Source organism: Schistocerca serialis, chromosome 2, assembly GCF_023864345.2.
Source record: "Schistocerca serialis cubense isolate TAMUIC-IGC-003099 chromosome 2, iqSchSeri2.2, whole genome shotgun sequence".
In the NCBI taxonomy this organism is placed as follows: Eukaryota; Metazoa; Arthropoda; class Insecta; order Orthoptera; family Acrididae; genus Schistocerca; species Schistocerca serialis.
The window spans coordinates 418,132,725-418,145,484 of NC_064639.1; the positions used below are offsets into that span (position 1 = coordinate 418,132,725).

The following is a 12,760-nucleotide window of genomic DNA, read 5'->3' on the forward strand; positions in this document are numbered from 1 at the left end:
GCTCTGTTTCCAATCGAGCAAATATGGGACGTCATTGGACGACAAATGCAGCATCGTCCACAAACACCATTGACCGTGTTTGCATTGTCCGACCAAGTGCAACAGGCATAGAACTCCATCCCACAAACTGACATCCGGCACACGTACAACACACGGCGTGCACATTTGGATGCTTGTATTCAACATTCTGCCGGTTACACCGGTTATTAACGTGTCAACATTTCACATTTGCAATGGTTTACGTAATGCTTACATTAACTTGTAATCTTGCAATGTTAATCACTTAAATATGTTATCTTGACAAATGTATTCACAAAATTTCAGTACTCTACCTTAAATATTTTTTGGTGCTGTGATATTTTTTCGTCAGGGTGTTTTCTCATTTCATTTTTAAATAATAGATTTCACTTTATGTATGCTGTCTTTTTCTGAAATTACGGAACTTTCTCTTCAAATGTAATGTTTCCCTAAATGTGAAATAATATTCCAAGGTACAATACACTCACGTACCTAGGAACAAACATTCTGTTGAAATTTAAAAATGTTTCAGTCGAGAAAATCTTGTCTGTACTGTATTTAATAGCTTATCTGTTGCTTTGCTACTGTAGTACATGGTATTAATCAGTAAGTGAAAGCAAATTAAGTAGACGTGTTATCAAAAACTAATTATAAGTTGACAACATTTTGTAATAGACGCTATGGAAAACCAACACAAATTTCCATATTCAAGACAGGTAAAATTTGTAAGACATTAAAGAAAATCAGGTCATTTGCATGTATCCCATAATCCATGGCAGAAAACGTTCTTCCCTTTCAGTGTGCGAGATTGTACAAAACCGACGAAGTATGGCTTAGCAGTCCATACGTTATATAACTAGTTTTAAAACAACATACAGCCGCGCGGGATTAGCCGAGCGGTCTCAGGTGCTGCAGTCATGGACTGCGCAGCTGGTCCCGGCGGAGGTTCGAGTCCTCCCTCGGGCATGGGTGTGTGTGTTTCACCTTAGGATACTTTAGGTTAGGTATTGTGTAAGCTTGGGGACTGATGACCTTAGCATTTAAGTCCCATAAGATTTCACACACATTTGAACAAAACTACCTACAGTTTTGCTGACTATAAATTCTATAACTAAAGGATTAACAATACCTTCCAAATAGTTTTGATATATTAAATGTGTAAAATTAAAAATACTTAGAAGTGGTGCGCAAAACACAACCTCAGGTCCCACTACAACAAAAACAGCAGAAAATGCCGGAAACTGCTTATGACGGTTAGTACTGGACACTCTGTCATGTGAGTCGAAATTAGGTTACTGATTAGACCGCCGACCGCGAAATATCACGTATTTCTAGATACACCATAGTGCAGGTACAGCACTCTCCCCTACGTACGACCTCCTTCTCAAGTTGTTATAATTTTAATTACCAAGGTGTATGATTCATCCATGTGATACGACAGCCGTAATTTACGTGACACAAAACATCACATAGAGTAAAGTAACATCAGATTTGAATCTTCTTAGCAGATTAAACGGGTCTACTGAACTGGGCCACGAACAAGGCTCTTCCCATTCAGAAAATGCACTTACAGATTGTGATTCCAGGCACGCTGTATGGCACGTCCGAAGGTCTTAAGCTATCAGTACTTCAGTTTTACTTTCCTGAATGGCTCTCAGACTATTGAATTCCTTTGTTTCATTTAATCTGAAAGATCATTTAAACGTAAACCGTGCAGCGTTGATAAATTCAATCTGCAATGAGATATATCTTCAGTAATTGAGGAGCTGATGATTTTGAGGCCTTGCACAACTTACGATTTCACTTCGAAGAGGTCATTAGAGGCTGATCACAAGTTGAGTAGGACAGAGATGAGGAAATCGAATGGACGTGTATCTACTCAAGTTTTGGAATGTGGTGATGTAGGGACGCACTGAAAAATTGAATTAGAATGGTCAGGCTGCAATTTGAACGCCAGAGTACATGTTTTCTGTGTTAACCGCGACGCCACCTAGGCTATCATAAGTAAGCGTGGACTACGTAGTTTTCCTAGTAGCTTTGGCCAGTTAAGGTTGTACCCGCATTAACTGTACCTTAGGAGTGTTGCATACCTATCGGTCATTAGCTCATAACGATTGCATTCTTTACATATGCAGTCAGTGTCTTACTAGGTTCCCATAAAAATCGGAAGCGATGAACTGTCCAAAAAGTAAGTGAGGATATATATCTAAAGGGCTTGTTCTATATAGTCATCCTCTTGTCTGTTACATAAAAGTAGACAGTATTTATAACAAATTTGAAAGTGACATTGTTTAATTCAGGTATTGTTTATATGTAACGTGTAAAAATGGATGTTATAGGATATCATATATTTAATGTTCGAACATCTAAACTGTAATTATATATATAATGTTTGAACGCCTAAACTCTAATTGCATCAAAAGTAATTGCTTTGGTTACATAAAAGTACAGAAATTATACGATCATCGAAGTTTTAACACTTATAAGGTGAGGTTTATATTCTGTGAGGATATAAAATACACAATGGACTAACACTGAATGATGTATGGTTCTAATTATGTGCTACACAAACAACCAAACAAGCAAAACAAAGAGTTCGTTGCTCCCAGTGCCTGTTTCACACATTCATTTACGTTTCTTTCCCTACCAATGCTACCAATACTGCTGGTAATCCTACCATTTACTACGTGATTTATGTAGCGTACCCAAACTACCGAATCGTAATTTTGGTAGAGCGCAACTCTAGGCAGACTAACTACTAGTCAGGTGACCAGTGTGTTTTCCTGTGGCCAGGTATCCCGGAGATAGAGATGCCATCCGTGGAGCCGTTCCGCATGGACGAGCTGTCGCTGTCGCTGACGACTGGCCCCAACGGCTACCGCGTCACCCTGCGTGACGTCGACATCTATGGCGCCAGCAACTTCTCCGTCGACAGGCTCAGGTGAGCAGCCAGCAGACGTCGCACGTTGCACAATACCAGATGGACCTCGGCAAAGACGTCTGGTTTGATCAATCGGCCTCCTAGAGGAGATCGTTATAATTATGCTGCTTTCGCTCTGAAAACGTTCTGTCTTGGTTTAAAGAAGTTTCATCTTAATCAGTCCTGTGAGACAGATACTCACAATCTTCATTACACACATATAACTGTACTTTGTTTTCTTGGCTGTAGAGTTTACTTATTTCCTACATCTTTACTATAGACATTAGCTGTACAGATCTCTAGAGGATGCTGTTTCTCAACGACATGACAGCCCGCCATAAGATTAGTATTAAACGGTCGGGGTAGGTATTCTGACGGATTTAGAAATTACTGTTTCTACGTCTATTCGATGTTTTTATGGTGAAAAAACAAATTGAGAGTTGTGCTGTTGAGAAATACATAGCACTGTGCTGTACTGTATTTCTTATGTATTACTAACAGTTTAGGTCCTCGACCATCATCTACTTAACTCTATCAACGTTGCTGTTGTGATCGTCAATCTGAAGACCGGTCTGATGCTGCTTTTGATGCTGCTCTATCCTAGGCAAGCCTCTTCATCTCCCAACTTACACACCTCTGAATCTGCTTATTGTATACATTTATTAGACTCTCTATGATTTTTAGCCCCGGCGCTCCCCTCCAGTACTAAACTGGTATTCCCTTGATGTCTCAGAATCTATGCTATCAACCGATCTCTTCTTCTAGTCAGGTTGTGCCACAAATTTCTTTTCTCCCCAGTTCCATTCACTACCCCCAAGTTAGTTACTTAATTTGCCCACCTAATCATCAACATTCTACTGTACCACATTTCAAATGTTTCTGTTCTCTTTTTGTCTAAACTGTGTATCGTCCATGTTTCAGTTCCATACATGCCTACATTCCACATAAATACTTTCAAAAAAGATTTCCTAACACCTAAAACTATGCTCTATGGTAACAAATTTCTTGTATTCAGAAACGATTTTCTTTCCATTGCCAGTCTACATTATATATTCTAAGAATTTTTAACATTTTGCAGCCCTGTCAGCAACTGTAATAAATTAATACGTCAAAGCTCTGCCTCAGTTGCGGAAAGTTACTGGTCTTTACCCAGGTTTCAGCTAGAGTAATCTAGCCTCCTTGAGAAGTATAAAATAAACTAATACAAGCCAGAATAATGTGTTAGAGATGATTAAATTGTATCCTCTGTAAAGTTCTACCAGGCGCCTTCCTCTTTCATTTCTTTCCCCCAGTCCATATTTATTCATTTTTTTTGTCTTACTTTTTCTACTGCCAAATTTCATTCCCCATAACTTTTAAATTTTCGTTTCCTTTATCTCTCTGAATAGCTTTTTTATCTCTCAACGTAAAGCATATAAAACAATTCAGAAACACCAAATAACAAGATTTCATACAGCCAACTAACCATTTCATGTTACTTACGAAAGAAAACAATAAAGACCACATGTCATACATAATCCCACACAAGAGGAACTTCTTGCGTATAGTTAGACATTCAGTATAGTGTACAACGGAAAGAACAAAGTATTCACAAGTGAATATTCGTGACCCATTCACTGCAGAGGAATAACTCGATACTAAGTCGCCGGACTGGAGCAAATCAAGTGTGAGATATACATGACTAAAAGAGTTACATATTATAGACACAAAGAAGCAGTTAACATATCGATATAGGCCCTGTCAGAAAATAAAACATTTATAACCTAATACAACAGAGAAGCTCCACATGTTGCGAGAAACACAGCAAAACGGCAAACTAACATAAATTAACATAATTTCACCCATTTTTGGATTAACGTCATTGTTCATGTCTATTGTTTGAAGTACAATAGTTTTATTATGTGATGCTACTTATTTCGAATTTTGTATTTTGTATTTCTTTAGTCATGAGTCTCGCACATCTTTTTTGTCGCCTTTAGAAACCTAGCATGTAGTTATTCCTCTGCCACTGAGCGGGGAACGGCATTTTCTTTTTGGCAGTTTTGTTTCTAAGCCCGAAGTTTCTCTTTTATCGAGTTCCGTACGATATGTGAAGTTTTTATTGTTTCCTTTCGCAAGCGACACAAAACGATTAGTTGATTATATGTGACCTTGTTATTCGCCGTTTCTACATTGTGTTTTCCTTTGATTTGCGCTGATAGAGTTACCTGGATGATATTCGAGGACCGATACCGATGGCAATAAACAATAAATTCGACACAGCACTGTGTTATTCATATCTCAAATTATACTTCTGTTATTGATTACACCTTGAAAAAAGTGACTGACGGTTATTTCTTTGTGATAAAATTTACTATCTTAATCTATATTTCACCAGCTGTCGTTTAGCAGATTCACAGCTGACAAACATGAAGACTGATGCACAAAATTCCTCGTGTATTTAATCACTGACTCAAGTGGTTAAGCCTATCGTTCAGAATGCACCATCGCAGAGAAGCAGATTGTATCATCTATATGAGTCCAAATTGAAATCGGTCGTTAAATATTTCGTTCTGACAAAAATCATTAGTTAAATTTTTACGTTATATCTCTGAATCTCTCATTACTAACTTATTGTAGAATGAGGACACCGGTACGAATTCACGAACATACCTTCCTTCTTACCTTGACGTTTTACCGAAGTGCTGAACATATGATGATGTTCTGCTATAGCTCCTGGTCTTCATTCTCTGTGAAACACAGTATTTCATTTGCCACACATCTTGAAGTGAACCATCGAGAATGTAGCAGAACTTATACCTTGAATAAAGCTTTCAACAAGTGCTAAATTTCTTCCCCCTGTCTTCTTACCTTCGGCCACTTTAAGTAACAGGCCGACCAGACAATATTCTCATGAATACCGAAATTTGTCCCTAAAACTTAATCCACACGTCCACAGTATTAAGCTAATACGTCTTTTGGGTAACTAATCTTTATATGAGACCACATCAGTCCTAAATTTTTGCAAAACGCCATTTTAGTTGGTCACAGCAGGAAAAATATCACGTCAAGCGCGATTAAATACCGCATAGTAAGCCTTATTAATTTTTACTTTACGTAGTTCCTTTCACATTTAAATTTCGTTTGCGCTAACGTGCTAAATGATTAGATTGAGCTTCATCTAAAAACAGAATTTAACAATATAAATAACAAAATTAAAACGTTAAGTCCGCTGTTGAACAAGTAAAATCAAAAAGCAAGAAGATCAGCGTTTGCGTGAACTAAAATCACGTAAATAATTATGTAAACTGTCCCATATGCTGTACTGCACATGGCTGCTGTACGTGCAATATACAAATCTGTGCGAAACTTATCGATCTTTGTTTTCAGATTCACCTCGCAGTAAGTGAACTTATTTCGATTCAATAGCCATATCATCTAGTTCACGGGCATCACACAAGCTGGTCAAATCTGATTCAAATTCTGATGATGAAAAATGAAGTTTTCTGTTGTTATTTGTACGGTTTTTCTTAGCATGACATGCTTTCTTCTTCGTAATTTGTTGTTCCTTCCTGATGTCCACGATACCACCCACCGTGCATGGCGTAGCCGTTAAAATTGTGGAGTACTGCGTTTCAGTATTTGATTACAAATTCAGAAAAACTATATGGTTTATTAAAGAGAAAGCGCTACACTAATTCAGCAAGTCAGTAACACGTTGTTCCACCTTTCTCCCTTATGCAAGCAGTTATTTGGCTTGGCATTATAAAATCTCTAGATGGCTGGAGAGCCCTACCCATAATGCTCACTTGGGCAGCGATCCGGTGACCCTGGTAGCCAAGGTAGGGTTTGGCAAGCACGAAGACAAGCAGCATAAACTCGCCGTGAGCGAATGGCATTATCTTGGTGAAATGTAATCCCATGATGGCTTGTCATGAAGGGCATCAAAAATGGGCGTACAATATCTTCCACGTACCGCTGTGCTGTAAGGGTGTCGCGGATGACACCCAAAGTGGTCCTGCTATGAAAAGAAATGGCATCCCAGACCTTTACTCCTGGTTGTCGGGTCGTATGGCGGGCGAGAGTTAGGTTGATATCCCATCGCTGTTCTCGGTATCTCCAGGCAATTCTTCGGCATGAAATCTTACTGACTGGAGTAGTACTGTCTTCAGTTACGTGTTTCGCTTCGAACTGAGTCCCGGTAACCAGAAAAGGGCACTCCAGCCACCTCGTGATTTCGACAATCCAATACGCTAATTGGACAGAATTTGGTACGATATCACTCAGGAGGACATCCAATAATTCCATTCGTCAATGCAAAGTCAAATAACTGTAACTATGAAAGTGAACCGAGATTTCAGGTCTGACTTACATTAAGCCGAATAACTGCTTGTATAAGGCGCAGAGTTGGACGAGCGCGTTATTGAATTGCTGAATTTGTATATTTCTTTCTCTTAAATAAACCACCCAATTTTTGTGAAATTGTAATCACTTGCTTGTCTGTATATGCACATCACGTCTACTGATTTCCGTTACATTTGGATAATTCATTCGTGTTGAGTCTTTTTTTTCTTCCTTTTTTATTTTTGTCTTAGAGTGTACATTTGTTAATATATTTGCAAACGTACAGTTATAATAACAAAGAAACAAGTAACACTGTGGGGCTGTAGGACGCAGCTAGCCATTGTGCGCCATTTCAGCTCGGCATTGACTAAATAGTTGCAATAAATAAGGATCAAAGGCAGTGTATTAAGTATTCTATCTTCGGATGTAGAACCACATGACGATTATCCCTGTTGTACATGAATTTAATAATAACTTACCTACTTGGTCTTGCCTTTTAAAATTCACGCTTGAAAAACTGCAACGAAGGGTGAAAAAACGTACATCATTTCATGCATCAACTGTACTGACTTCTTCATCCCACCGAACGAATAGTTTCAAAAATCACTAGCATCCTTCAGGATCTGACTGGTTTAAAAATGACAAAATAGAGAGATGCGTCGTATTCTATTTACAAAGTTGTACTGCTGCGTACGGGAACCAAGACCCACTCTTACATGCACAATGATACAGGTCTTTGGAGGGAAAAAAAATGCAGATTACCGTCAATATTCTACCAAAGTTTGTGGACCAGGTTTTGACTTCCAACCACGGAGACTGGACCGCTGGTGGACCTGCAGAGGGCAGGCGGTGTCCATCGAGGGTCGGCAGCATACAGCGGCGTCATAGTGGAGCAGATGTCCGTTTGTAGCTCTGGCTCGACGTGATCTCGCTCTGCACGGCGGTGCGAGGGTCTAAAATACTTTCGCGCTTCAGGATATCAAAGGAACTATTCTAGGTCTCGGATGCAAATAGATTTCCCCCCCGCCTGCGTCCCCTGGTGACACTCCTAGGGCCACCTACAGGAACTGCTGCAGAACAGTGGCGGAGAGCGATAGTGTGGCATATAGGCAACCCGCGGCATTTCTATGCCAGATTGGTTGCCGGCCGTACAGACGGAACGCTGCAACATGTCAGTCCTCTAAGGGAAACGAACTGGAGACATACGAAAAATAGTGACTTGCCTCGAGGCAGACATGAACTGCGTGAGAGGAAGAAAACACGTGAGTAAGGAAATATTTAAGGACGTAACGAGCTTCGTGGCATATTCATTACTCGGTAACTGATGCTCGGAATGTTGATCACCGTTGATCGTCACGAAACATATTTCCGTCATTGATTGTTTCACTTGATTATTTCATTACAGGATTGGTGATGGATTTTGTTTCCAGTATTTCACATAATTACTGACCCAATTACAAAATTTAAAATGCTGTTCAACATATTAATTTCTTGTTTACCAGTTTTGGTTTTGAATTTATAATTAGTGAATAATACGAAACGAATAAAACCGACGTAATAGAATTTTATGTCTTAAACATAAAGGTTTTACATGCTTAATGCCAAACATTTACTCATTTGTAAGGTTTCAGTTGTCTGAAGCTTTTCTACCACGGGAGTTCGATTCTTTAATGAATCTTTACTGGTTGGTTACTAACCCACTAAGGTACTTGAAAGAGAAAATAACTGTTTCAGCAACTGAAAAGTATTTAGGCTTGGACTGATACATGATCCATCCACAAACGGCTCTTTGAATCGTTCTCTTTTCTTCCATTTGTCAGTGTCTCACTCAAATATGGCTCTTCGATCTTTCTTCCTTGCTTGTGTATAATTCTTATTTTTCGTTTGGTCCTTGTAGGACTTCTACTGAGTACTGTCGAAATAAATTTTTGTTGCAGTGTCCCTGACCTATAACTACTTTGTTGGCAGTATTTCGCGACTACGTTGAGACGCCGTGGTTGTCCACTTGCAAAACGCTGGACAGCTCACCCATAGGACCGTTGAGACCAACAATTCCACAAGACTGTGCTTATTGTTGGACCGGAACAACGCAGAATTCTTTTAAATGCTTCATGTGGATAGGGTAAAAACTCATGAGATTAAATTTTTTCAGTAGTTTTCATCTCAGCAGTCGCACACCTATGGCGAATGTGACAAAGGCTGACACCAGACATAGAGTCTCACGTCACATTTATTCTTTTTATTAATGTTGACTACCTATGTGTTTTCAGCACCTACGACCATTTCAAAACGACATAATTTCCAAACTGCAATAGTGGATGGATTAATAAATAATGCAGTCGATGGCGGATATGAGGCCATGTAAAAAAGATTTGCTCCTCTACCCTCACCGACATGTCTGCACAGTTTATAAATCCAATACCATACTCGTCACTATACGTCATTATTTCAGCAATTTTACGATCTCTGGGTGTTCACTCCGCTTCCTGTTCCGACTTCAAAATGGCGCTTTTAATGATATTGTTCATATCCCCCTGAAAGACATAAGTCGAAAAAGGCCTCGGGAGTAGACGACATTTTCTCAGCCGTGGGAGAGCCAGCCATGACAAAACTCTTCGTCTGGAGTGTAAGATATATGAGACAGGCGTAATGCTATTAAAATATCGTAGTAATTCCAACTCCAAAGAAAGGAGGTGCTGACAGGAGTGATTGTTACCGAACTATCAGTTTAGTAACACAAGATTGCAAGATACTAACACGAATTCCTTACAGGAGAATGGAAAACTGGTAGAAGCCGACTTCGAGAAAGATCAGTTTGGATTCCGAAGGAATGCAGAAGCACGCGAAGCAATACCGACTGTAAGATCCATCTTGGAAGATAGGTTAGGGAAAGACATTCTACGTTTTTAGTGTTTGTAGACTAAGAGAAAGCATTTGAGGATGTTGACTGGAATACTTTTTTTGGAATTATGAAGGGAGCAGGCGTAAAATGCTGACTTCGAAAGACTATTTATGGCTTTTACAGGAACAGTTATAAGAGTCGAGGAGCATTAAACTGAAGCAGTTGTTGAGAACGGAGTGAGACAGTGTTATAGCCCATCCCCAGTTTTATTAAATCTGTGCATTGAGGAAGCAGTAAAAAAAATAAAAGAAAAATTTGGAATAATAGTTAAAGTTAAGGAAGAAGAAATAAAAACTTTGACATTTGGCGATGACGTAATTCTGTCACAAACAGCAAAGGATTTGGGAGAGCAGTTGAACGGAGTGGAAAATGTAGTCCTTTCAGGAGGATATCACATAAACATCAACAAAAGCGGGACAAGGATAATGGAATGTTGTTGTTGTTGTTGTCTTCAGTCCTGAGACTGGTTTGATGCAGTTCTCCATGCTACTCTACACTGTGCAAGCTTCTTCATCTCCCAGTGCTTACTGCAACCTGCATCCTTCTGAATCTGCTTAGTTTATTCATATCTTGGTCTCCCTCTACGATTTTTACCCTCCACGCTACCCTCCAATGCTAAATTTCCGATCCCTTGATGCCTCAGAACATGTCCTACCAACCGGTCCCTTCTTCTTGTCAAGTTGTGCCACAAACTCCTCTTCTCCCCATTTCTATTCAATACCTCCTCATTAGTTATGTGATCTACCCATCTAATCTTCAGTATTCTTCTGTAGCACCACATTTCAAAAGCTTCTATTGTCTTCTTGTCCAAACTACACTCCTGGAAATTGAAAAAGAACACCGTGAATTCATTGTCCCAGGAAGGGGAAACTTTATTGACACATTCCTGGGGTCAGATACATCACATGATCACACTGACAGAACCACAGGCACATAGACACAGGCAACAGAGCATGCACAATGTCGGCACTAGTACAGTGTATATCCACCTTTCGCAGCAATGCAGGCTGCTATTCTCCCATGGAGACGATCGTAGAGATGCTGGATGTAGTCCTGTGGAACGGCTTGCCATGCCATTTCCACCTGGCGCCTCAGTTGGACCAGCGTTCGTGCTGGACGTGCAGACCGCGTGAGACGACGCTTCATCCAGTCCCAAACATGCTCAATGGGGGACAGATCCGGAGATCTTGCTGGCCAGGGTAGTTGACTTACACCTTCTAGAGCACGTTGGGTGGCACGGGATACATGCAGACGTGCATTGTCCTGTTGGAACAGCAAGTTCCCTTGCCGGTCTAGGAATGGTAGAACGATGGGTTCGATGGCCGTTTGGATGTACCGTGCACTATTCAGTGTCCCCTCGACGATCACCAGTGGTGTACGGCCAGTGTAGGAGATCGCTCCCCACACCATGATGCCGGGTGTTGGCCCTGTGTGCCTCGGTCGTATGCAGTCCTGATTGTGGCGCTCACCTGCATGGCGCCAAACACGCATACGACCATCATTGGCACCAAAGCAGAAGCGACTCTCATCGCTGAAGACGACACGTCTCCATTCGTCCCTCCATTCACGCCTGTCGCGACACCACTGGAGGCGGGCTGCACGATGTTGGGGCGTGAGCGGAAGACGGTCTAACGGTGTGCGGGACCGTAGCCCAGCTTCATGGAGACGGTTGCGAATGGTCCTCGCCGATACCCCAGGAGCAACAGTGTCCCTAATTTGCTGGGAAGTGGCGGTGCGGTCCCCTACGGCACTGCGTAGGATCCTACGGTCTTGGCGTGCATCCGTGCGTCGCTGCGGTCCGGACCCAGGTCGACGGGCACGTGCACCTTCCGCCGACCACTGGCGACAACATCGATGTACTGTGGAGACCTCACGCCCCACGTGTTGAGCAATTCGGCGGTACGTCCACCCGGCCTCCCGCATGCCCACTATACGCCCTCGCTCAAAGTCCGTCAACTGCACATACGGTTCACGTCCACGCTGTCGCGGCATGCTACCAGTGTTAAAGACTGCGATGGAGCTCCGTATGCCACGGCAAACTGGCTGACACTGACGGCGGCGGTGCACAAATGCTGCACAGCTAGCGCCATTCGACGGCCAACACCGCGGTTCCTGGTGTGTCCGCTGTGCCGTGCGTGTGATCATTGCTTGTACAGCCCTCTCGCAGTGTCCGGAGCAAGTATGGTGGGTCTGACACACCGGTGTCAATGTGTTCTTTTTTCCATTTCCAGGAGTGTAGTTATCGTCCATGTTTCACTTCCATACATGGCTACACTCCATACAAATACTTTCAGAAACGACTTCCTGACACTTAAATCTATTCTCGATGTTAACAAATTTCTCTTCTTCAGAAACGCTTTCCTTGTCATTGCCAGTCTACATTTTATATCCTCTCTTCTTCGACCATCATCAGTTATTTTGCTCCCCAAATAGCAAAACTCATTTACTACTTTAAGTGTCTCATTTCCTAATCTAATTCCCTCAGCATCACCCGACTTAATTCGACTACATTCCATTATCCTCGTTTTGCTCTTGTTGCTGTTCATCTTATATCCTCCTTTCAAGACACTGTCCATTCCGTTCAACTGCTCTTCCAA

The 12,760-nt window shown here is 41.3% G+C and overlaps 1 protein-coding gene across 1 annotated transcript in view; it reads left to right on the forward strand.

Annotated features, from left to right (window-relative positions):
* The window catches only part of LOC126455585 (circadian clock-controlled protein daywake), a 94,628-nt gene that overhangs the window by 62,032 nt on the left and 19,836 nt on the right, over positions 1-12,760 (forward strand). The window contains exon 4 of the mRNA XM_050091343.1: positions 2,812-2,959. Within this exon, the coding sequence (XP_049947300.1) occupies positions 2,812-2,959 (148 nt within the window). The remainder of the gene's footprint in view (positions 1-2,811; positions 2,960-12,760) is intronic.